The sequence below is a fragment of the Hyperolius riggenbachi genome, chromosome 5 (assembly GCF_040937935.1).
Source record: "Hyperolius riggenbachi isolate aHypRig1 chromosome 5, aHypRig1.pri, whole genome shotgun sequence".
NCBI classification, from domain to species: domain Eukaryota; kingdom Metazoa; phylum Chordata; class Amphibia; order Anura; family Hyperoliidae; genus Hyperolius; species Hyperolius riggenbachi.
The window spans coordinates 206,125,148-206,149,558 of record NC_090650.1 but is presented as its reverse complement, the minus strand read 5'-3'; the positions used below and the strand labels follow the sequence as shown (position 1 = coordinate 206,149,558).

Sequence of the window (24,411 nt, the reverse complement as noted above, 5' to 3'; positions counted from 1 at the left end):
TGCATATGGGGAAAAACTAATGCGAAATATAATATCCTAATGGAAATAGAGGCTACATTTCCAGTAGGGTGTTGTCTGTTTCCATTAAGAATGTGGCTACTGCGCTGATGCAAATTTGCATCTGAATTTAATAGCCATGTCAATGCAAGGCTATGGCTGTTCGCTTGCGATGTTTGAAAAAAATTCAGCAGGCACTATTTTTTTTTTCTTTTACCGCAGGTGAATTGATAGCAGCCTATTGATTTGATCCAAGTTTGCCTGAGGGGGTGTTGGGATGCTGTGAATTGGCTACAGTGGAAACTAGGTCTAATCAATTTTTGATTGTGGAATGGTCGATGATTGATTGCTAGACTGGGCTCTTACTGACCCAAGTATAGTATGGGTGAGGGAACTTGCTACACTTGGAGGAAGGCCCAAGAGTAGGGCTTTCTTTTTAGTGTCCAAACCCCTATGGGCAGGGCTTTACTTAACTGATAATGCTGTGTCCTCAATGAACTGGAGAGAGAGAGAACTATACAATGGGTGTTCTGAGCTTCTAATTTGTTTTTTTATAAGAAATATATACTTTTAGATTACATTGCCTCAATCCTTGTACAACAAATATCTTGCAGATGTTATTTTTACAAAGTATTATTACATATAATCAATTTGATATATATTTGTTTTATACCCTCAGAGTTTGTTGCTAAAAGCAGTCCTGGCAAGATGAGGTATAGCAGTAAAGTGCAGGATGCAAAACCAGCATCACAGTCGGTTTCAGATTTCCCTCAAGGTATTTTCTTTTTGTTTTCGGACCATCTGCAAATAAATTATTCAGGTTTACTTCAAGTTTCGAATGTTGGCACTGACAAAAATTGATTTAATCGATGTGTGTGTGGCCAGCTATTAGGCAGAATTTTGGTGGGAACCAGTTAATCTGTCAGAATGTTTTAAGGATGTAGAGTGAAGCAGACACTAGAGCAGCACAGTGGTGGGTACACTAAAAGAGAAGCAGGGAAAGGGTGGCGGTAATGGTGCAGCAGTATGATTGTAGCACAATAGCAAGGACACTTATGCTGAGAATACACGGCTTGATTCTGAGCCATTTAGTTGGCTCGATAGATAATTTCCGACATGTCTGATCTCCCGCCCGATTGTTTGTGCGCTCGGTTCTGCATGGAGGACAATGGCAAAAGATAAGAAAAATGAGCGGAAGATAAAAGAATCGCCTGCAGATTCGAGCACGGAAATAGATCGAGCACAGAATTGAGCGGCAAAATCGAGCCGTGTATGCCCAGCATTAGAGTAGAGCATTGCATCGTGGTATGGCTGAAGCATGGGAGCAGCACTATGAGGGGAGCACAGTAGCGGTGGGTGCTAATAGGGCAGTAGTGTAACCAGAGTACTGCATAACAGTGAGTTGCACTGCATTGATAGTAATGTATTATGCTATTCTGGATCTTAAGATAGTATTATGGGCAAAATGCTGTATTTGTTGGTAAATACACTGAATAAATATATTTTTAACACCGTGCTTCTTTAGGAACATACTAGGTCAATGAAATGCTATTTTTTTCCCAAGTTGATGCTAATTTTGTTGCAGTTTATAAGCAGATTAAAATGGGATAATTCAAAATTGGCTGGAAATGCATTTGACTGGTCCAGTTTCAGTCTTCAATGAAATTTGTATCAAGTTGGAAAACAATGTTGTTTGTTGATTTTTTTTTTATTTTTTTTTTTTGCAAGAAGCGAAACTGTACCCACTTATATCAGAGTTGTAGGCCATGACAGGGAGGGTTAATTTACCTGTGACATCTGCTCCACACTTCTTCTCATCGTAAGTTCCAGCAATGAAGCAGGAAGTGTCTGGGCATGCAGTGCAGCATGGAGTAGACCAGTCACAGGTAAATTAACCCTTCCTCCACAGCCCCCATCTTGCAAAACTGCTTACTCATCCCTAATAATCAGTAATTTTTCTAAATATGGTGCACGTAGCATACTTTTTCTGTAGCCATTGCATACCTCCCAACTTTTCGAGATGAGAAAAAGGGACACTTAAGCCATGCCCCTACCACACCCCTGGCCACGCCCTCACCACGCCTATAGCCACACATACCATAAAGATTTCATAAGAAAAATGTTTTTATAATTCAAACCACACTCCTCCTTTCTATACTGGTTCATTTTCCTTCATAGTAACATTTTAAAATTAGTAATATATCAATTTAAAGGTTGGGAATAAAGTTTAGAGTCAATCAAACACATTTTTTTTGTGTGTATATATGTGTGTGTATATATATTAACATAGAAAGAGGGACAAAGTCCTGAAAGAGGGACAGGGCTCCCAAAAAGGGACTGTCCCTCTGAAAAAGGGACAGTTGGGAGCTATGCCATTGTCACCTTTACCAATGCAGTGAGTAAAAAAACAAGCAGATATTGAAGCATACCTGAGGTCAGCATGTCCTCTCTGCTCTAAAAGATACACATCATCATCATAATCTTTCTTTGTTACAGCTGATACATATACTAAAACAAATCTGCACAGTTTCTACTTCATCACTGAATCATGGAAGCAGACATATTGTTAAAGGCCTGTGCTTTTCAAATGAGCTTATCTGCCATCTCTGCCGTGGAATTAATACATACAGGGTGCAATTTTCTGTTTTCCTTCTGTCCTGTGCAAGAGTTCAGATCCACTAAGGACCTGAACCACTAGCTGTCCTTTTCTAAGCCTTTTCTGAGCGCTTGTGATTTGAAAAGCTCTTGCTAATGTAAATCTGTGTGTGTGATCCCACTTGGGGGATGTGATTCTTATTAAAGCCTCCATAGCATTACATCAGCAAGAGCTTTACAAATCACTGGAGCTTAGAAAGCGCTGCTCGTGGGTTCCAGGCCTAGGAGTCTAGTCCACTTAAAAAAAAAAAAAAATCCATTCCACCCCAATAGCAAGGAGGGAAGGTTGGCTGTGTCCCAGAAGCCAAATGCTGTTACTCCCATGCCCACCCACCTAATAAAGTGGCCTACTTTGAGAGAGAGCATTGAGGTGGTCTGTCAGACATGTCAGCTGCTTGTCGGGGTGGAAGAAGCAGCGTTTGGCTTTCCTGGCACAGAGTACCTTCCTCCCTGCAGGTGGGTTGGATGTGTATGTTTACAATTGGCAACTGGCAAAACTGTACTTGACTGCAATAAATATGGTGATACTGGAGATCTAGACGTAAGCTCTTGGGGATGCATTTATTAAAGAAATCTATATTCTGCCTTTGGTACATCACACCAGTGTGCCCCATTGCCAGCTCACATCCTGTGATGTAGTAAATTGTATGTTGTACAATTGCAGAGGTGCACACTTTATTTAGGCTTGAAAGGGTGGTTTAGTGAAAGTAAGCCTTAAAGGGACACTTAAGTCAAACAAAAAAAGTTAGTTTTACTCACCTGGGGCTTCCAATAGCCCCCTGCAGCTGTCCGGTGCCCTCGCCGTCTTCCTCCGATCCTCCTGGCCCCGCCGGCAGCCACTTCCTATTTCGGTGACAGGAGCTGACAGGCTGGGGATGCGAGTGATTCTTCGCGTTCCTGGCCACAATAGCGCCATCTATGCTACTATAGCATATATCATATACCATATAGCAGCATAGAGGGTGCTAATGTGTCTGGGAACGTGAAGAATCACTCGCGTCCCCAGCCTGTCAGCTCCTGTCACCGAAACAGGAAGTGGCTGTCGGCGGGGACAAGAGGATTGGAGGGAGACGACGAGGGCACCGGACAGCTGCAGGGGGCTATTGGAAGCCTTAAGCCGCATCTACACGCGTAGATGCGGCCGCGATGCTCCTTATCAATTGAGCCGCTGATGTGGCTCGATTGATAAGATCCGGCAGGACGGATCTTCGCACCGCCGATTCCCTGCTCGATCCCCGCGAGGGGACAATGGCAGGGAATCGTGCGGGAGATAAGCGGCGGGGACGAGCGGGGAATCGAATGCGGGGCACGCACGGCGAGTGGGGACGCGGCGGGCACGCGGAAGAGGCGATCCGGCGGCTAATCGAGCCGCCGGATCGCTTCAATGTCCCATGGTGTAGATGGGGCTTTAGGTGAGTAAAACTCATTTTTTTTGTTTGACTTAAGTGTCCCTTTAAGCATTTTAGTTTCCAACCTCCTATGGGCAGGGCTTTACTTGACTATTGTCCTCCAGTGAACCAAATAGAGAGAGTTTTATAGGGAATACACAAATTTCTTTTTACGGTTCTCAACATTTTTTTGTAAGAAATGTATGATTTTAAATCCTTGTATTCTTCATAAGAAGAAAAGAAATGTCTTGCAAATTGTATTTTTTTTTTATGATGTAATATCATTACATTTTTTTTATCCTCAGAATTTTCTGCTAAAAGGAATCCAATCAAGATTCATCATCCAAGTCAGTTGAATGATGACCATAAGGTGCTGAATATAAAACCGTCGTCTGAGTCTGCCTCTAACAGCCCTCAAGGTATCTCTTATTATTATTATTATTTTGTGGTCATCTTCAAATGTGGTGTTCAGCTTTACTTAAATATAATAACAAATAGATTGAAAATAATCCGACCTAGTTCTAACCTCTTTGGGGCTCCTTTAACAGTTTCCCATCTTGAAAATTAGTGGATGATTGGTGTCAGGACACCCTCTGGGGAAAAGACACTGGAAACAAAAACACGGGAGCCCAATAGTGTAATAGGTTTAGTCAAAATTGTCAATGTAGAAGATAAGGATCTACTCACAAGAGTGGGTTGCAGAGGGGCAACCGACCACAGGAAGCAGGTGGAGACAATTAACCTGACTCCACTCGGAGAGGTCACTAAGGACCTGGATGCGGTCGCTCTCCTTGGAAAAAAGAAGGGAGGCAGATGTCCACCGTGGTGTAAACCACATATGTTCTGCCTCCATCCCTCACACAGGTACCGTATGGGAGTTAGGTATGCACTAAATGGTTTAAATAGGCGCCCTGGTGGTATATAAAAGCGTTTAAAAGCAGTTTTAAAACCAATAAAGGTTTGAGGTTGCTTACCTCAAGGACGACGAATCTTTGTAGGGACAAAAGATTTTATTGGTAGCACAGGCAACGCGTTTCACGGGTCTGAGCCCTCTTCCTCAGGCCAATAGCAGTGCCAGGCCAATTGAAATAGCAAGCTAAGGGAGGCTCCCCATGAAACACGTTGCCTGTGCGATCAATAAAATCTTTTGTCCCTACAAAGATTTGTCGTCCTTGAGGTAAGCAACCTCAAACCTTTATCGGTTTTAAAACTGCTTTTACACGCTTTTATATACCACCAGGGCGCCTCTTTAAACCATTTAGTCCATCTTAAGTATGATCAATTTACCATGATGCTTTGCCTTCTGTCCTTGAACCAGGGCCCATTCTAGACTTTTTGCCGCCTGAGGCAAACTTGTGAGGATGCAGGACCCCCCCCCCCCCCGATCTTCTGCTGTCCCACCTGTCATGTCCGGGTGGCTGTGATGTCCAAGTGGGCCCGTGGTAAGGCGAACAGCGGCAGGCCTCTTCACTTCCTGTTTCTGTCTCGCCTGTGGAAGCCGCGTCATGGGCGGGATGGCCCCTGAACCATCTCTCTGTCCACATACACACATTTCCCCAGTCCCTACATCCTCAGCTTCTGTATCTCACTACTGTCGAGAAACTGTCAAAAGCCTTTACAAAATGCAAATATACTAAGTCTATTGCTTTCCCATGATCTAATTTTGCATACACCACTTCAAAAATAAAGGCTAAGCATGTTGATCAGACCAGACTTGGCTTTAGTAAACCTATGCTGATGAACTAAAATTAGACTAGTCTGTGCTTTAAAACGGTTTGAAGGTATCCTAATGAGTATATACAAAAGTTTAAAGGACAATTGAAGAGAGAGGGATATGGAGGCTGCCATATTTGTTTCCTGTTAAGCAATACCAGTTGCCTGGCTATCCTGTTGATCCTCTGCCTCTAATACTTTTAGCCATAGACTCTCTGAACAAGCATGCTGCAGATCAGGTGCTTCTGACATTGTCAGATCTGACAAGATTAGCTGGGTGCTTGTTTCTGGTGTGATTCAGACACTCCTGCAGACAAATATTTATATTTATTATTTCCTCTCACTTTAGTTGTCCTTTAACTGATAACCTTACATGTCTATAATTTCCCAATTGTCTTTATTTATTTTTTTATAAAATCAGCTGTGTACCAGTCATATGGAACTGACCCAATTGAAAGAGTCACAGATTAAGTGGCCTATCAAAAAACAAATTTAACTCATGGCATGCGGGCAAAGATTTATTTTTAGTGTCCTATGGGCATTCTTTACTTGACTGCTAATAAAGCGTCCCCCATTGATCTGTAGAGGGGAGGCTTGTATGGCGAATACACAAAAATCCCCTTTTTACCATCCTGAACTTTATCATTTCGTATTATTCAGAGGCGTAGCTAGGGCCTTCAGCGCCCGGGGCAAAGACAGTTTTTGCACCCACCCCTATGGTAAAACATGCGTCGCCGTGCAAAAAAATGGGCATGGTCATGCAGCAGAAAGTGACCATCATGGGTGGAGCCAAATGCACTGGAAGTTAGCAGTGGTGTAATGAGACCTGCCAAGCAAATCGTTGGATTAAGATCCCTTTCCTTTAAACCATAAAATATCCCCACAAAGCACTGCAGAAGAGGCCACCACTATATAAATACATAATAATATGGTAGGACATTGGACTATGACTATGGTAGGTTTAGATTGTGAGCTCCCCTAAGGACAGTCAGTGGCATGACTATGTACTCTGTAAAGTGCTGCAGAAGAGGTCTCTGCTATATAAATACATAATATGATGACTATGACTATTGAAGGAGTAGATTGTATCCCCCCCCCCCCCCCCCTCCGGCGCCGGCCGGTGTAATAGTTTTTTACCGGCTGGGTGGCAACGGCTTGGTGGCATCCCTACCTGTCGCCTAGTTGAGCTTAGCTGGTTCCACTGTACTTTGTCCGTCTCCGCCCCTCTCCAAAGTCGCACTTTTTGCCTCAGTGCTTCGGCTCCTCCTCAACATCTCTGACTGGCTGCCGCTGCCACTGGCTCTGCCTGCGTTCCACTCATGGCTATTATGCACGCTGCGCAGCGGCGGCGGTTTGTGATGTCACACACACAGAGCAAGGCAGCGCTAGCGATGCTGTGGCAGAGAGATGTGATTAAAAAAAAGACATGCAGCTGGGTGCCCTTAGAGAGTCAGCGCCCGGTGGCACATGTCCTACCCCGCCCACCCCAAGCTACGCCCCTGGTATTATTGCAATCCTACTAGAGGTAAAATGTCTTGAAAATGTTATTTTTATTAGTTAATGAATATCATTACATTTTTTTTATTCCTCTCAGAGTTTGCCGATCAAAACAGCCCAAGCAAGAAGCAGCATCTGAGTCAGTTGAATAAGGAGCTGGATACAAAACCATCTTCAAAGCCTGCTTCTGTCGGCTCTCAAGGTATTTTGGTTTGGTTTGTTACCATCTGCAAACCAGTTATTAAATTTACTTCAGGTTTAGGATACCTTTTATAAATACACTTATAAACTAAAGCCCCAATTTAGGCTTTAACTGTTTACATGATCTTTGGGGTCTCACAAGCATCATACACATTCTAGAGAGTTCTCTGCTGAGGTCGTGGTTATGGTGGCCCGAATGCTTCACCGAGAGATCTAGAGTGTCAGATCGTCTTGGCTGAGCTCATTGTTCCCCCTAAACACCCCACCTGCTTGAAGCCACTTTATCCCATGCTGTTGTCCCACCACTGCCCTCCATCGCAACAGAACAAGTCACTAATCTTTAGGCTTGAGGCAGTTCAGGGTTAAGTGCTGTAGTGATACGTCTCTTGCATGAAAAAGAGGTTCAAGGAAATTTGAGCGTCCAATTTCGGCTAGTAGAATACCAGTAAAATTTACAGATATTCTACATTTTAAAAGTGTAAAGTATCCTAGTATAATATTGGTAAATAATACCGATATTTTACTACAACTAAACCGAACACTGCTCTCACACAGAACCCTCCCTTAAGCGCATTGAGTCCTATGGGATAAAAGCACTATAGAAATGTTATTGTTAATGATGTTTAACCTTAACCATCCTCCCCCTCCAAATGCCTAAGCCCGGTAATCTCGAGTTAGGCTCGGGCCAGAAATCTGCAGCTCAGAGCGGTAACCCCAAGTTGGTGAGTACTGTGCAGGGCTGCCACAGATCCATCTAGTAGTATGATTTTTAGGGTCTAAAAGCTTGTGAAAAAATTGCACCACTTTCAGAACCTAAAATCTGGAAATAATCATATGGATTTGGATGTGTTCATCTCACATAATTTACTGTTGATTGCCATGTTTAGAACACATGCTCAGTAGATCAAGATTTCCTGAACACTACATGTAGCTTCCGGCGTCAGCACCATTTGTGGTTATAGTCTAGCGCTCAAACGTATCAACGGCAAATCATGTCGATTGCTTTTCTGTGCAGTAATAGAAGAGCGTTTGCCACAGCCAAACAAGCCACCGGCAGCTGGCCATGTAAACCAGCCCTTAGTGTACTTGACTTTCCCTCAATGAACAGAAAACAATTCTAGGACAAGACAAATAACATTTATATTGCGCTTTTCTCCTAGCAGACTCAAAGCACCAGAGCTGGGGCACGCTCTGTAGGCAGTAGCAGTGTTAGGGAGTGTATCCCAAATACGCCTTACTGAATAGGTGCTGGCTTACTGAACAGGAAGAGACGAGATTCAAACCCTGGTCTCCAGTGTCAGAGGCAGAACCATTAACCAATACACTGTCTAACCACACAAGCATCCTTTTTTTTTTTTTTTTTTTTAAATGTTTTGTTTTAAATTATTGTATTAATGTTAATAGTGAAAATGCCTTAGTTATTTTATTTTTTATAAAGTGTTATTTAATATCCTCATGTGCGTGCTTTATTTGCTTTATTCTATCAGAGATTCCTGCTAAAAGCAGTTCAAGAAAAATGCAGTATCTGAGTCAGTTAAATGACGACATCAATAAGGTGCAGGATACAAAACCATCTTCAAACCCTGCTTCTGACAGCCCTCAAGGTATTTTTTTTTTTGTGGTTTTAGAAACCATCTGCAAATACCAAAAATGGGGAGAAAAAGTGAGTGCGTCTTATGGTCCAAATGCAACTATGCCTGGCTACCTACACTGCAGGCAACTATGCCTGGCTACCTACACTGCAGGCAACTATGCCTGGCTACCTACACTGCAGGCAACTATGCCTGGCTACCTACACTGCAGGCAACTATGCCTGGCTTCCTTGTTGCCTCAGGCAGCAAAAAGTTGAGAACCAGCCCTGCAACTCCTGCTCCACAAGATGCCCCTGTATCAGACGCACCAGGGTTAGTATATTTTTTTTTTCCCCTGGATTTTGTCCTCCAAACCCAGGTGCGTCTTATGGTCAGGTGCATCTTATAGTCCAAAAAATACGGTAAGTTTATCGGTTTTACTACTAGCTTAGAATCTTTGTCACTAGGGATGGTCCATGCAATGCACATAATTGTGTGTTGATGCAGAATCGTGTAATTTATATCAGGGCTGTGGAGTCGATCCAAAAATTCACCGACTCCGACTCCTCAGTTTAGGATTCCTCCGACTCCTCGACTCTGACTCCTCTAATTTGCATATTACAATTTTGTTGATTAAAAGTATGTAACATGAAATTCGTCTCTTAACTGCCAACGCTTAGGAATTTTACAAGACAACTGAAGTGAGAAGGATATGTAGACTGCCATATTTATTCCCTTTAGGCTAAAACTAGTCCTTGGTAAGAGTACTTGTAAAAGGTACAAACCGGAACAAAGAACATCTATCAGGCCCTAGGCAATGTAAGTGTGGGTACATGTAGGAATGATGTGCAGGTACTCTGCAGGGGAATGAGGAGATTGTAAACAGACAACACCTCTGTGTTCAATGTGCACAGCATTCTCAGTGGATTCCCTGCAGCTCTGTGGGGAGTGCATATGTAGAGTATAGTACTACTGTGTAACAAAGTAAACCTGAGACAGATGAAATTAAAGTTTTATACATACCTTGGGCTTCCTCCCGCCGCCTTCAGGATAATCAGTCCCTCGTTGTCCTCCTCCACCACCTGGATCTTCTGCTATAAGTCCAGGTACTTGAGCCAGTCGGGCGTAGTGCGCATGCACACACTCCGCCGCCAGGAGCGTACTACACCTGTGCAACACTATTGCGCAGGTGCAGAATGTTCCTGGCTGTGGGAGCGGCATGCGGCCGGACAGCGATGACTGGCTGAATTACCAGGACTCATAGCAGAAGATCCAGGTGGTGGAGGTGGACAGTGAGGGACTGATTAGCCTGAAGGGGGCTGGAAGAAGCCCCAGGTATGTATAAAACTTTACTTTTCATCCATCTCAGGAACCCTTTAATTTGTAGTCACCAAACCAAATTTTAACATATCAAATTATTTGATTTCATCAGCAAAGGGAGTGCATACATTTGCATAAATCAGCATCAATGCAGAATTATTTCCATCTCATTGACCATCTCTATTAGTGACACAGCTACACATCAGGCTTTATTCTTACAGCATAGATGTTATTTAGTATATATAAGAGATTCCTGTGTACACATCATATATACTGTACAGTCACAATCAGATGTGTATATCTGACCTTAAAAATACGGGAACTGCTTTATTGAAGCAGCACAAGTAACTAATTTTGATTGGTTTATTTCATTTTTGTGGACTAAGCACAGCTATTACTGTATATATACTGTATATATACATTATTTTTAATGACTATTATCTGAGAAATAGAACATTTTATCATATTTTCTATTTTAATTACAGTTACAAATTCATTAGGAGTCGGAGTCGGTGCATTTTTTCCCGACTCCGACTCCAGGCACCCAAAATTGCCCGACTCCACAGCCCTGAATTATATATGCAAATGTATGCTGCTTGAAAATTAAATCCTGCAAAAGCGGATTTTGAATGCTCCATTTTCAAGCTGCATACAAAATTTGCATAATTCTGCATCAACCCAGAATTAATGACCATCCCTACTTGTCATGTACAAACGTACAGCCCTAGTTCATGCTTAAATATTTTTCAAGATTTCAGATCTGTGTGGGCTCTTAGTGAAGTTGTCACCATACACATGTAGTTTTTCCCTGTTGATTCCTGGTAGATTTGATCGCTGTGGTCAAAATCTGGCAAAAATATTTTTCAACATGCAAAAATCACTCGAAATTACGATCTGACCAGAGAGAAGATGTCAATCAAACAGGGGTGGGTCAGTAACTGCGGTAGATTGACAGCCCACAGCGTTTCACTGCATTTAGCATGAAATTGATCGGGAATCGGCCTGCAGTGTATGGGCAGCCAACATTTTCCTCCCATAATGCTAGGTACACACTATGCGATTTTCTGTCAGATCGATTATTTCCAACATGTCCGATCTGATTTCCGATCGATTTCTGATAGGAGTGAATGGAAAACAGTCAGAAATCGATCAGAAAATTATCGGAAATCAGATCGGACATATTAGAAATAATCAACCTGACAGTAAATGTGACAGAAAATCTCATAGTGTGTACCTAGCATTATGCCTAATACACACGGTACGATTTTCCATGAGATAGATGGATCCGATTGATAAAATCTGTCATGTCCGATATCGCTCCTGATCGTTTCTGCACTCGATTTCTCATAGCAGTGAATGGAAAAGGAAAAGGAATGAAGATAAGAGAATCAAGTGCAGTAAAAATGATCGGGTCACAAAATCGCATGGAAAATCTTACCCTGTGTATCTAGCATAAGAGAACCTGTTCTTATCTGTCTCTAATCTTTAATTGGCTTATGCTAAATAAATGACTTGTAAAATACCTGATAAGGAGCCCAGATATTGGCCACTTCCTGCACTGCTGACTCCTTCACCTTCCACTGAGCTCATCACCTGTGGTGGTGAATATGAAATATTCATATGTAGTATTTTATTTATCTCACGAAGAATGTTTTCAATATGTTTATTAAATCTGAAAGACCTATATTTCCTTTGTGTCTAAACAGAACCTGCTGCAGAAAGAGATGGCACAAGCCTGCCAGTGCAAGAGTTGGATAGTCAGACATCTGTCAGTGAACCAGAGCCTTGCAGCAATCTAGGTAATATCACCTTACCCATCTGGTAACACAATTGGGAGGAATTCTTGTTCTGTTCTTGTGTGCTGATAAAGTAGGTTTTTTTGTGGTTTTTTTTTGGCAGAGCCTGTAAACAACTCAGATAAAGAAGATCTTAATTCTCCTCAAAAGGACAACAAAGAGTCTGCTCCTGAACCAGGTCCTTTGGTTTCTCCAGGTGCATATGCAGTCTCTTGCTTGTGCTTGTGCAAAAACACATACTTCCTTTTCTGTATTTATGGCAAAGCCCTTTTTATTACATATAGTATTTGTGCATGTAGTAGAGAAGTTCAAACATCTCATTTGGTTACCTGCACCTGGCGGCGTGGGGGGCGGCTTGGGGGTCAAACTTACCTAATACTGGCGACACACCCGCTACCTATACTGGGCTGGGCATGATTTGGGGGTGGGAGTACACTGTTGAATATCTGTTGCTGGAGAAGCTTGTCCCGGTAACTGACTCTTAATTCCTGGAGGGTGGGGGACATGATACTGAGGAGCACACCTGGCTTCTTATACTTGGGGATGGAGACCTATTACTGGTGGCACATCTGGCTACCTATACTGGGAGGGGGGGGGGAGGGGGGATGCTAATACTAGGGGCAAATCTGGCTATTTATACTGGGGGACACCTAATACTGGGGGCACGTCTGGCTATCTATATGGGGGGTTGTCTAACACTGGAAGCACATCGGGGTACCTGTACTGGGACACAACAAATACTGGGGATACATCTGGCCAATCTGCGCATGCTCCATCTCTCCTCCAGGTGGTTTTATTCTGGCAGCTCTTTCCTGAATACTTAGTGTGGTTGGTGATGTGTATTGCTAACGATTTTAAATCTACTTATTCATGCATTAAAACAAGTGAGTAATGCAGCTGCACATGCATGGGGCCCTGGGGAGCAGTGAGATTATGACCGTGGGGGGGGGGGGGGGGGAGGGTAGGTAGGGTAGCCCCCTACTCAAGTTTTCCCTCGGGGCCCCTTAAACCACCCTGAGTTTGTGGTGTGGGAGAAGACCTCAGATACATTACACTGTGGAGAATAGTTTTCACCAGTAAGGCCTAGAACCCACTAGGAGCGCTTTTCTAAGCGCTTTGTGATTTTTAAAAGTGCTTGCTAATGTAATGCTGTGATCCCACTTGAGCGATGTGATTTTATAAAAATCCCCCATAGTATTGCATTAGCAAGAGCTTTTTCAAATCACTAGTGCTTACAAAAGGCTTCTTGTGGGTTTGAACCCTCAGACATGCAGGACAACTCAAAACTAAGTATATCAAATATCGCCATGTAAATGTTCCTTTAACCAGTCTATTCAAGCGGACTACAAAACAGTATGGTTTCATTTTAATGCAGAAAACCTGCAGTAGTGCCTGAATTACACCAGAAACAAGCATGCAGCTAATCATGTCAAATCTAACAATGTTAGAAACCTCTGATCTGCTGCATGCTTATTCAGGGGCTATGGCTAAAAGTATTGGAGGCAGAGGATGAGCAGGGCAGACGGGCAAATGGTGTTGCTTAAAAGGAAGTAAATATGGCAGCCTTCATCTCTCTCTCGCGTCAGTTGTTCTTTAAAGGCAACCTAAACCGAGAAGGATGTGAATTTTTCCTTTTAAAATAATACCAGTTGCCCGACTCTCCTGCTGATCCTGTATCTTTAATACTTTTAGCCACAGCCCCTGAACAAGCATGCAGATTAGGTGCTCGAACTGAAGTCAGACTGGATTAGCTGCATGCTTGTTTCAGGTGTGTGATTCAGCCACTACTAATGCCAAAGGGATCAGCAGGACTGACGGGCAACTGGCATTTTTTAAAAGGAAACCTCCATATCCCGCTCAGTTTAGGTTCCCTTTAAGGCTCTGTTTGTACACACAGTTAAACAGGTGGCTAACTCCAGTCCTTGGGGGCCATATCCATGCCAGTGGATGGATAGAGAACTGTGTGCTACTTGATGAAACCACAGCTTTTCTGATTCATTCCCATCAGTTAATTTGAGCCATGTCAAAAATGTGTGAGGACCTTGACCTTCGAGGACTAGCGTTTGACAAACCACGATTAGAGCATTGCAAAAAATGCATTATAGATGCACATGCACATGTGCAACTGCAGCAAAAGAAAAGAGCCTTTACTACCGGAGCAGTGCTTTTCAGCGCTGCTAGATTTGGGCGCAGCCGGCGCCTCCATAGACTTCAATAGGAATCATTCCTATTGAAGCGCTCAGTGAGTAACGTCGGCTCCGTCAGAAGACGGAGCAGAGGTTGCTTAAAAACATAATAATTCGGCCTCCAGCAATCGCTGGAAGCCAAATTATTTCATTCCTCCACTATCCATGGCGGCCTGGAGGGGGAATAGTAATTAAATCGGCCCAGACTTGTGCAGAAGCAGGATCAGCTATATACCGCTGTATCCTGCGCCCAAGTCTACCGGCGCCGATTTCAAATGTACTCTTTACTACTGTACTTACATGAATTACACATGAAAGTATTTATTGTATTTTTTTTTTTTGCATTTTAAAGATATTCAAGACCCCAGTTTTTCCACACCACAACAAAGCGACAGTACTTCCACCACTAAACCCAGACGAAATAAAAGTAGGTGGAACCAACAAGAGACTGCAGATCAGAAGACACCTGCTGCTGTTGAAGAATTCTTGAAGAGATTTGAAAAATTTAAAGCCTTGAAACCACAACAAGCCTCTAACAAACCAGCTGGTTCCAGCTCAAGTAAACCGCTAGATTCAAATGAGTGCTCAAAAAATCCTCCTGGCTCTGCCCCCCCTAAAGGAGTAAATCCTCCTGGCTCTGCCCCCCCTAAAGGAGTAAATCTTCCTGGCTCTGCCCCCCCTAGTGGGGTAAATCCTCCTGGCTCTGCCCCCTCTAGTGGGGTGAATCCACCTGGTTTTGCCTACCCTAAAGAACTAAATCCTCCTGCCTCTGCCCCCCCTAGAGGGGTAAATTATCCTGCTTCTGCTCCCCCAAGAGGGCAAAATCCTCCTGGTTCTGCCCCTCCTAGAGGGATAAATCCTCCTGCTTCTGCTCCCCCAAGAGGGCAAAATCCTCCTGGTTCTGCCCCTCCTAGAGGGATAAATCCTCCTGCTTCTGCTTCCCATAGAGGGCTAAGCCCTCCTGGTTCTGCCCCCCCTGGAGCTGTAAAGCCATACGAACGCTTTAATCAACCTTCTGAATACACCCCTTCGAGAGCTGTAAATCAAGAACAGATAAGGGGTTCAGCTCCTTTTGTTTCTCCTAATGGCCAGAATGTATATGAGAATTTAAGAAATGTAAATTCTCCTGACCCTCCCAAAGCACCAAATTCACATGAACTGTTGGGACATGCTCCAGGACCTGCCCCTCCTAGAGCTCCAAATTCACATGAACAGTTTAGAAATGCTCTGGGACCTGCTCCTCCCAGAGCCCCATATCCACATGAACTGTTAGGAAATGCGCCAGGACCCTCCCCTCCCAGAGCCCCAAATTCACATAAGCAGTTTAGAAATGCTCCAGGACCTGCCCCTCCCAGAGCTCCAAATTCACATGAACAGTTTAGAAATGCTCCAGGACCTGCTGCTCCTCCCAGAGCTCCAGGACCTTCCCCTCCCAGAGCTCCAAATTCACATGAACAGTTTAGAAATGCTCTGGGATCTGCTCCTCCCAGAGCTCCAAATCCACATGAACAGTTTAGAAATGCTCCGGGACCTGCGCTTCCCAGAGCTCCAAATCCACATGAACAGTTTGGCAATGCGCCAGGACCTTCCCCTCCCAGAGCTCCAAATCCACATGAACAGTTTGGCAATGTGCCAGGACCTGCCTGTTTTAGACCACCTAATTCTTATGGTTGGCCAGGAAGTTCTGCTGCCCTGACTCCCCCTAGAGCACAGTTTCCACAGGAGTCAAATGCACCAAGGACTATACCTCCATTCCTCACCCATGCACAGAATGACATCACATCTAAATTTTTTGACAGCATTAAGAACATGGAGGTTTCGGAGGTAGTTGAAACATTAACTAAAATCACAGCTACCAACCCATCTTTTAAAGGTAAGTCTCTTTTAATTTATGGTAGGTCTATGAAAAAGGCTGATTTGATTGTTTTTTTTTTAGGTCTTGACATACTGTAGATTTTTTGTAGTTTAGTGAAGCAATCCATTCACACATATCTGGGCTCCTGAATAATGAGGCCCATTCATTCTTTATTTCACATTTAACAACATTAGTGCTAATATGTAGAAAGAAATGTAATCTTGTAGCGAGGATTGTATCTGCTTTTTGTTCCTGAATATTATTACCCTGCTCCCATATACTTATGCAGGCCACATGATGATAAAAGTGCATATTATTAGACTACAGCCTTGTAACTCTTCTCAGTAGATCTTCCATCTCTTTTGTTCATCCTGTAAGGGCCGGTTCACACTTGAGCAGATGCAGAACAAAAAATGTTAAGGGCATCTGTGAGGTGGATGGGTAATGTACAATCTGCATCCACATGCAAAAAAATACACATGACCGTTCCGCACCCGGTTCATGCCGCATTCACACATCCGCCTGTACGCATCACCGCTCACCTGTCCCACTGCTGCTTGATCCATTCAACAGCCCGGAGGCCAGCAGAAGCATGCAACTCTCCGTAGGCTGCAGCAGGTCAATTGCCCCTAGAAAAAGGGAGAATTTTCATTGGTTCAGTATAAACCAATGAGAATTCTGCCTGTTGCTGAGGTTTCCCATTGGTCTTTTGCAGCCCAATAGAGATCACCGGGCTGTTTTGAAGAACTGAGCGGCAGCGGCGAGGGTCTTTGGGACACGTATGATGTCGCTGCGGCGATACGGTGACTAGCCTAGTGAAAACGGACAGTGTCAGTTCTCATAGGCTTTCATTGGACACATTTTCCCTTCCGGTCTGTGAAAAGTTGGGACTCTGCGTTCCGTCTCGAGTTCCGTGGGATACGATCTCTGCAAAATCCAGGTTTTGTAACAAGTGGAAGTAGATCCTATTTTTAACATAGGATCCGCTTCCTGCATTTAAGCTGAGCTTTAAAAACATATCGGAGCGATAAGTGTGAACCGGCCCTAATACTTCCTGTATTTACATGCAAAAAAGGAACATGGTTCTGCATTTTCTCCTCACAAGATTAAAGCTATAAAGTAGGCATTTATATGTATAGATGCCGAGAAATGTATAGAATCACAAGTATGTACCAAGTATTGGTAGAAGGAAGACTGGAAACACCTCTACAAAGGCTGAGGGCTGTCAGTACGGGCTGTTGCGTATTGCTTCTAAACTTCATATATTGTCATGGGTATGGTTCTTTAGGCTTGTAGAGAACCCAGCCAAAGGAACGCAAACAGTAACTACATCTGTATCTCTGCATTCTTCCAACAAATGGGGCTGTCCTTTTGACTCTGCAGCTCACTAGTTCCTACATAAATGTGTAGTTCATCCGCATTAATGGATGTGGCAGCATTCAAGATGTGAGCTTACGTTACGCTTTGTTGCAGCTAAAATGTGTACATATTACATAGCAGAAATAAAGGGCACCCAAGGTGCTGTGGAAAGAAGGGTGCCTGATGTAGAGTGCTACAATGTTAACCACATCCGGACGGCGTTAATTGAAATCTGCGCCCTGCTTTGATCCCCTAATACCTGCCATGGAGTAGTTTTTACTTCCCCCCCTGCTTGGCCTTGTCGTTCCCGCTGCTCTTGATGCTGTCTCCCCAACGCAGCTCATTCGCCCTGCCGTCTCTATGACCGCAGAGCCCTGTGAGCCAGTCAGGAGCCGGTTTTATTGGCTCCTGACCCTGTCCATCGATGTAAACAACTTCAACAGGAAGAAGGAAAGAGGGGCACCACTTCCTTTTAAAATCCCTTTATTTCCAGTTGGGCATGAAGCACAGAGCACAGTGGGGGGTACAGGTACAGAGCATTGGGGGTATTAAGTGCCTGACAGCTGTTTCGCTGGTTAAACCAGCTTCTTCAGTGGCAGAATGTACAGGCACTTGATACCCCACACTGCTCTGTACCTGCTTCATGCCCAACTGGATATAAAGGGATTTTAAAAGGAAGTGTGCCCCGCTTTTCTTCTTTCTGTTGCATTTTACAGGTTTATTGGATGTGCACACTCCTGTTCCCGTCTCCGGGTTGTTCTGCCCTGCTGCATTTGGTGCCAGGTACTGTTCCTCTTTTCATACTACGATGTAAGCAACTCCAATTTGCTTACATTGAACACACGGTCAGGAGCCAATGAAAGCGGCTCCTGACCGGCTCACAGAGCTCTGCCGTAAAAAGAAGAGGGTGAAGTGGATGGTCTCAGGTTCCGGGTGGACGGCGGTTGCGGCGGGTATGTGTGGCGACTCGTCTGTATCCAGCAGCTTCTGGTACCAGCAGTCGCTGGTACTTATAGGATACCTGAAGTAACGTGATATCAACATGGGAATGTTTAGTGCCTAGCACACAAATAACTATGCTGTGTTCCTTTTTTTCTTTGCCTGAAAGAGTTAAATATCAGGTATGTAAGTGACTACAGTGTGACCCTCACTGATAAGAAATTCCAACTATAAAACACTTTCCTAGCAGAAAATAGCTTCTGAGAGCAGGAAAGAGATAAAATGGGTCAATAGTTCATAGATTTTAGCTCTGGCATACTTCAATGAATGTGTCATTGAGCAAAAACAATAAAACAGTTAAAAGTTCAAAAATAGATTTAAACATAATATAAAACTGTGAAATATCAAAAAAAAGTCATTTTTAGGAGAAGGAAGATAGCTGCAATTGTTTATTTCATTAGTTTATTTTCGCCTTTGGTGTCCTTTAAGTGGTTAAGATAAACTTAACAATATAATATGACGGGCACAAAGAGAAAAACATTCATGGGAAGATTTAATTTCTCAAATACAAAAGGTGAAGGATTATTATGTTAATTTAATATCCAGATATTGTAGGTATTTGTCTTTTTAGTTGACATGTAAAACTATTGGCTAGATGTTGTACTTGGGGTCTAGGTGTGATGCCAAATAAAGTCTCAAGAGCATCAATATTAAAGAAAACCTGTAAGGAACAAATCCTCCCCTGGGGGGGGTACTCGCCTCGGGTGGGGGAAGCCTCCGGATCCTATTGAGGCTTCCCCCGTCGTCCTCGGTCCCCCGGCTCCAGCGCAGGCGCAGTATCTGCTCTCCGCTCGGAGATAGGCAGAAATAGCCGATCGCTGTCGGGCTGCTCTACTGCGCAGGCGCAAGTCGCCTGCGCAGTAGAGCGGACCCGACGGAGATCCGCTATTTTCTCCTATCTCCATGAGAAATACCGCAACATCGCCCCCGCTGGAGCCAGGAAAGGTAAATAAGCGCTTGTCGAGGGAGGATTCCGGGACATTTCGGGAGAGCCAGCGCTGGACTGCCTGCAGCTACAGGAGAGGGGGAAGCCTCATTGGGACCCTGAGACTTCCCCCTCCCGAGGTGAGTACCCCCAGGGGAACTTTTTTTTGTTACAGGTTCTCTTTAAAGTGAATGTGAAGCAAAAAAGTCTGAAACAATTGTATGTGTAGTACGGATAATAAATAGAACATTAGTAAAAACAGGAAAAAAAGGGACCTTAACCACTTCACCTTGAAGGGTTTTTCCCCTTAAAAAACTGAGCAATTTTCGCCTGTCAGCACTCCTTCGCCTATAACTTTATTACTACTTATCACAACGAAACAGTCTATATCTTGTTTTTTTCCCCACCAATTGGGTTTTCTTTTGGGGGTAGTTTTTGCTAAGAATTTTTTTATTCTAACTGCATTTTAATGGGAATAATGAGAAAAATGGAAAAAATTTCTCAGTTTTCGTCCATTATAGTTTTAAAATAATTCATGCTACCATTCTTAAAACCCACACATTTTATTGGCCCATTTGTCCCGGTTATTGCAACGTTTAAAATTTTTCCCTAGTACAATGTATGGCGCCAATATTTTATTTGGAAATAAAGGTGCATTTTTTCAGTTTTGCGTCCATCCCTAATTACAAGCCCATAATTTGTAAAGTAACAGTAATATACCCTCTTTACATACATAATAAAAAAAGTTCAGTCCCTGAGGTAACCATGTATTTCTTTTATTTGTAAATGTATGTTTTTTTGGGGGTAACTAATGGGGAGTGTGGGAGGTCAGGGGTTAATTTTATATGTAAAAAGGTAAAAATATTTCCTTTAAAAAATATGTAATTTTAATTTTTGGCCACAAGATGTCCTCCTTGCTCACTTTCTGATGTGAAGTATTACTACGCATAGTGGAAGTGATGAGTGGACGGTCTTTGTGAATGGTGGAGCCGTCTCATAGACTGCTGCAGTCATTCACATGGGGACTATTCATTGATCTAGCAGCTACCGATCGGCGGCGGTAACGTTCGGGGGCTGAGCGGAAACGCACGGCGGGGTGGGACATAGTAGCTACGCTTTTGCAGGGATGTAATTACTCGTCCCGGGGGAGGGGAAGTGGTTTAACCAAAAAATGGACACGTACCACAATATGCAAAAATACAAAAGTGTACATTTAATAGGTCCCGTTTCCACTATATAGGGCTGAACCCACAGTTTCCCGCGGGGAAACTGCTATAGGGGATAATGCTGCCCACCATCTGCATTGCTTACCATAGCGATTTGGCAGACATTGCAGCATTTTTCCGTGCGGGCGGCAGCGAATCCCAGTGCCGTGCATGGCACTGCTTCTGGGATTCGGCTGTGTACTCGCTGAACAAGAAAGTGCCGCCACATATCTTGCAGGACGCACGGCGACTAGTGGAAACAGGTCCTTAATGTTGTAAGAACCACAAATCTATAAAAAGTTTATTATTATATCTAACTGTCGAGGTTGACACTAATTATGAGGTAGGCTCAAAAAGGGCTCTAAAGTTATATCATAACACATAGTGTATTGCTGAACTGCTGATGAACGTAGCACAAATCAACAGCTAATTCCACGTGGATAACAATAATCAGCCCGGATAGGAATTATTGCTAGGGTACAATGTAAAAACAAGAAGCACAGAAAAAATACACCTTTACTTCCAAATGATATATTATCCCATACATTGCACTAGGGACATATTTTAAATGTTGGCGATTACCAGGACAAATGGGCAAATGTGAGTTTTGTGTACAATAGCATTGTTGTTTTTTTTTTGTTTTTTTGTTTGTTTTTTAAACCATAGTGGATGGAAATGGGGAAATAGTGTGTTTTTCCATTTTTACCTTGCTTTTCCCTTTACAATGCATAGAAAATAAAATAATTACTGAAAACAAATCCCATCCCCAAAAGCCTATTTGTTGGTGAAAAACAAGATATAGATCATTTAGATGAGTAGTGATAAAGTTATTGGCGAAGGAATGGGAGGAGCGCTGAAATGAGAAAATTGCTCGGACGCGTAAGGTGAAAAAACACTGAAGGCTGAAGTGGTTAACAATTTAAAAAGACAGACCCCTTGAACTTTTCTGCAGTAAAACCTTTTCTTAAGCTATCTTGTTCTTCAGAGAAGGGGATGGGACAACTAGTTCAGAAAACTTCTTTTGCATAGATAACGCAAGCTTTTTTTTGTGTTTTTTTTGTTTTTGTTTTTTTTACTCTTCCTGTACTGGAAAAGAGGTTTGAGGTGGCCAAGGGGGTAACCACGAATATCAGTGTGCTGTCTTACATGCTCAGCTAGGGGCTCGATGGCAAGGGCAGGCTAGAGAGGACAGCCCTGCTGTCTGTCAATTTTATAGGGCTCGATTTAGCTCCAGAAATAGCTGGGCTGGAGTATAGATGGTGCAGGAGATGAAGTGAATTACCTGTGAGCCCCCTTTGCTGTAATGCTGGATACACACGGTGAGTTTCTGCACTCGATTTCCCGCTCGATTCCCGTCGATTCATTTATTTCCAACATGTCCGATTTGCATTTCGATGGATCGTTAGGTTGATTTGGCATACTTTACATGCAAATCGACCTAACAATCCATCGAAATGCAAATCGGACATGTTGGAAATAAACAAATCGAGTGGAAAATCGAGGTGCGGGAACCAGCATAAGTGTGTATCCAGCATAAAACAAGAAATGTGTATAGGGATGTCAGGCTGTCAATGATTTTTAATGTGCTAATTTAATATACGTGCAAAACTTACTTTATCTAGGCAAGTGCTTACATTTCAAGATTTTAGCTAAACTTTAATTTTTTTCTTTTTTTTTTTTCTTTTAGAGATTTATTTATAAAACGTTGCCTTTTTTGTGTCTAACTTAGTAACTCTGTAGCAAACGGGATAAAGAGGCTGCCATATTTATTTTGTCAAACAGTGGCAATATTCTGGCTGTTCAGCTGATCTTTCTGACTTCAGTAGTGAATGAGTCGCCCACATGTTGCAACCATGCAGTAATTACTGTGGTCAAACTTTAGTCTGATCTGCATACTTGTCCTGGGTTACATACTGAACGTATAGGGGACCTTTCACACTATGCATGTTGCATTGCAACTCCTGAAAAATAGGATGGCAACAGTGTCGCATTGCCCTTATATAGTGTGATGGGACACATACAATACATAGACACATGCTTCCCTGTAACTGTAAATTGCTGGCCATCTAAGCCTCTTAGGTCAACCTCGCTCCCCTGAGTCTTCTGCAGAGTAATAGCACAGCGTCCTCCCTGCTTGCCTGCCTGGCCAGCTTCCCTCTGTGTGCTTCTGTGATCACTTGGTATACATACTCCATGACCCGGTGGCATGTATCCACCTGCCTAATACTGCCATTGAGTACAGGCACCGTGAAATGACTGAAGCACACAGGAAGTAGCACCAGGTTCACACACTCTTGTTGTGAAACTTAACTGCATTCAGAGTTGTTAGGTGAATTGAATTGCACATCAGTATTTAAGGCAGCCTTCACACTTATTTCCTGCAACTCTCAGTGGTGTTTTTTTACTTCCAGTGGTTCTGTAATTTTTCAGCTCTAAAATTTGTTTGCATTTTTAGGAAGGGGATGGGTGTTTTTTTTTCTGTGCATATAATTTCCATGATGATGTATCTAATCCATTTCAAAATCTAATGTGATTTGTTTGCATCTGAAATGCGATTTTTCTGCATTCTAATTACTTAATACATATCGTGTGTGTGTGTGTGTGTGTGTGTGTGTGTGTGTGTGTGTGTGTGTGTGTGTGTGTGTGTGTGTGTGTGTGTGTGTGTGTGCGCGCGCGCGCACCCTGTAGAAAAATCACATCTGTTGCATCACACAAAGGCACATGGCAAATGTGCATCATATACGAATTCACAAAATGCAAATCGCACACAAATTCTGTTGTGTGAAAGGGGTGTTATGCACTTCCTGGGAGGTGCAATTGAACCCTGAAGTATTTGGGAAAAATGGTATCAATAAATGTTAATTATGTAATAATTATTTATTCCTTTATTTCTTTTTAGGGATTCATGTCCCAAGCCTTGTGCAGTACTTAATAGATACAGGGAAACTAAAACCACCCAGCAATGCCCAGAACAGATGAAGTGGAGATGATTTGCGTTTGTCTGCTGCAAATAACATTTTTACAGTTTTTTTCTATTGCTGAAACCATCTGGTTTATTTCTGTAACTGTAAATATGTAAATATTGACATCTATACACTTGAATATTGTACATTTGGAAAATCAATGTTTAGACTTCAGAGGACTGCATCATAAGAGCTCACAAAAAGCACCTGCCTGGAAACAACATAGGACAAAAGTTGTAACTCATCTGCCAGAGGAATACTGGGCACAATCTGGAAAAACCTATGGGACCCTTCCATAGACTGGAAGACTGTGATTAAAGGAACTCTATCAAACTTTCACTATTTCTGTACGCATTATAAATCATTTTACCAACAACAGTAAGAATGATCAAAGCCTATATTTTTGCTGTGCAGCTTCTTCTGTCTTTATTTAACTTACTGTCTGTGTCCCCTAAGAAAACTGACGGGGAATTGGGGCAGTTCATTATTCAAGAGGGGGATCCTCTTGCTGCATACAGCCATGCTTTATTCTATTGTGATGCTCCTCACACAGCAGAGCGACTTATGCAGCACACGATCGGCTCATAAAGTTACTGAGGAGCCCTCTCTCGCTGCTAGACTGAAGTAGACTTCCCTGTTCTGAGCTGTGTAATCAGTTGTATCTACACAAAGGTAAACATGAGCTGGCGGAAGGCGCGTCATTGCTCTGAAGAGAGCCGTAGAGAAAGATTTATTATAATAAATATAATAAATATTATAATAAATCTACAATTTCACTTTG

General features: G+C 43.0%; 1 protein-coding gene across 1 annotated transcript in view; it reads left to right on the top strand.

Moving 5' to 3' along the window:
• LOC137518572 (bromodomain-containing protein 4-like) overlaps positions 1 to 24,015 on the top strand; it is a 170,769-nt gene extending 146,754 nt beyond the window's left edge. The window contains exons 23-30 of the mRNA XM_068236621.1: positions 677 to 772; positions 4,346 to 4,459; positions 7,348 to 7,452; positions 8,939 to 9,055; positions 12,049 to 12,141; positions 12,242 to 12,334; positions 14,677 to 16,197; positions 23,567 to 24,015. Coding sequence (XP_068092722.1) covers positions 677 to 772; positions 4,346 to 4,459; positions 7,348 to 7,452; positions 8,939 to 9,055; positions 12,049 to 12,141; positions 12,242 to 12,334; positions 14,677 to 16,197; positions 23,567 to 23,646 — 2,219 coding nt within the window. The 3' untranslated portion in view covers positions 23,647 to 24,015. The remainder of the gene's footprint in view (positions 1 to 676; positions 773 to 4,345; positions 4,460 to 7,347; positions 7,453 to 8,938; positions 9,056 to 12,048; positions 12,142 to 12,241; positions 12,335 to 14,676; positions 16,198 to 23,566) is intronic.
• The last annotated feature ends 396 nt before the right edge of the window (positions 24,016 to 24,411 follow it).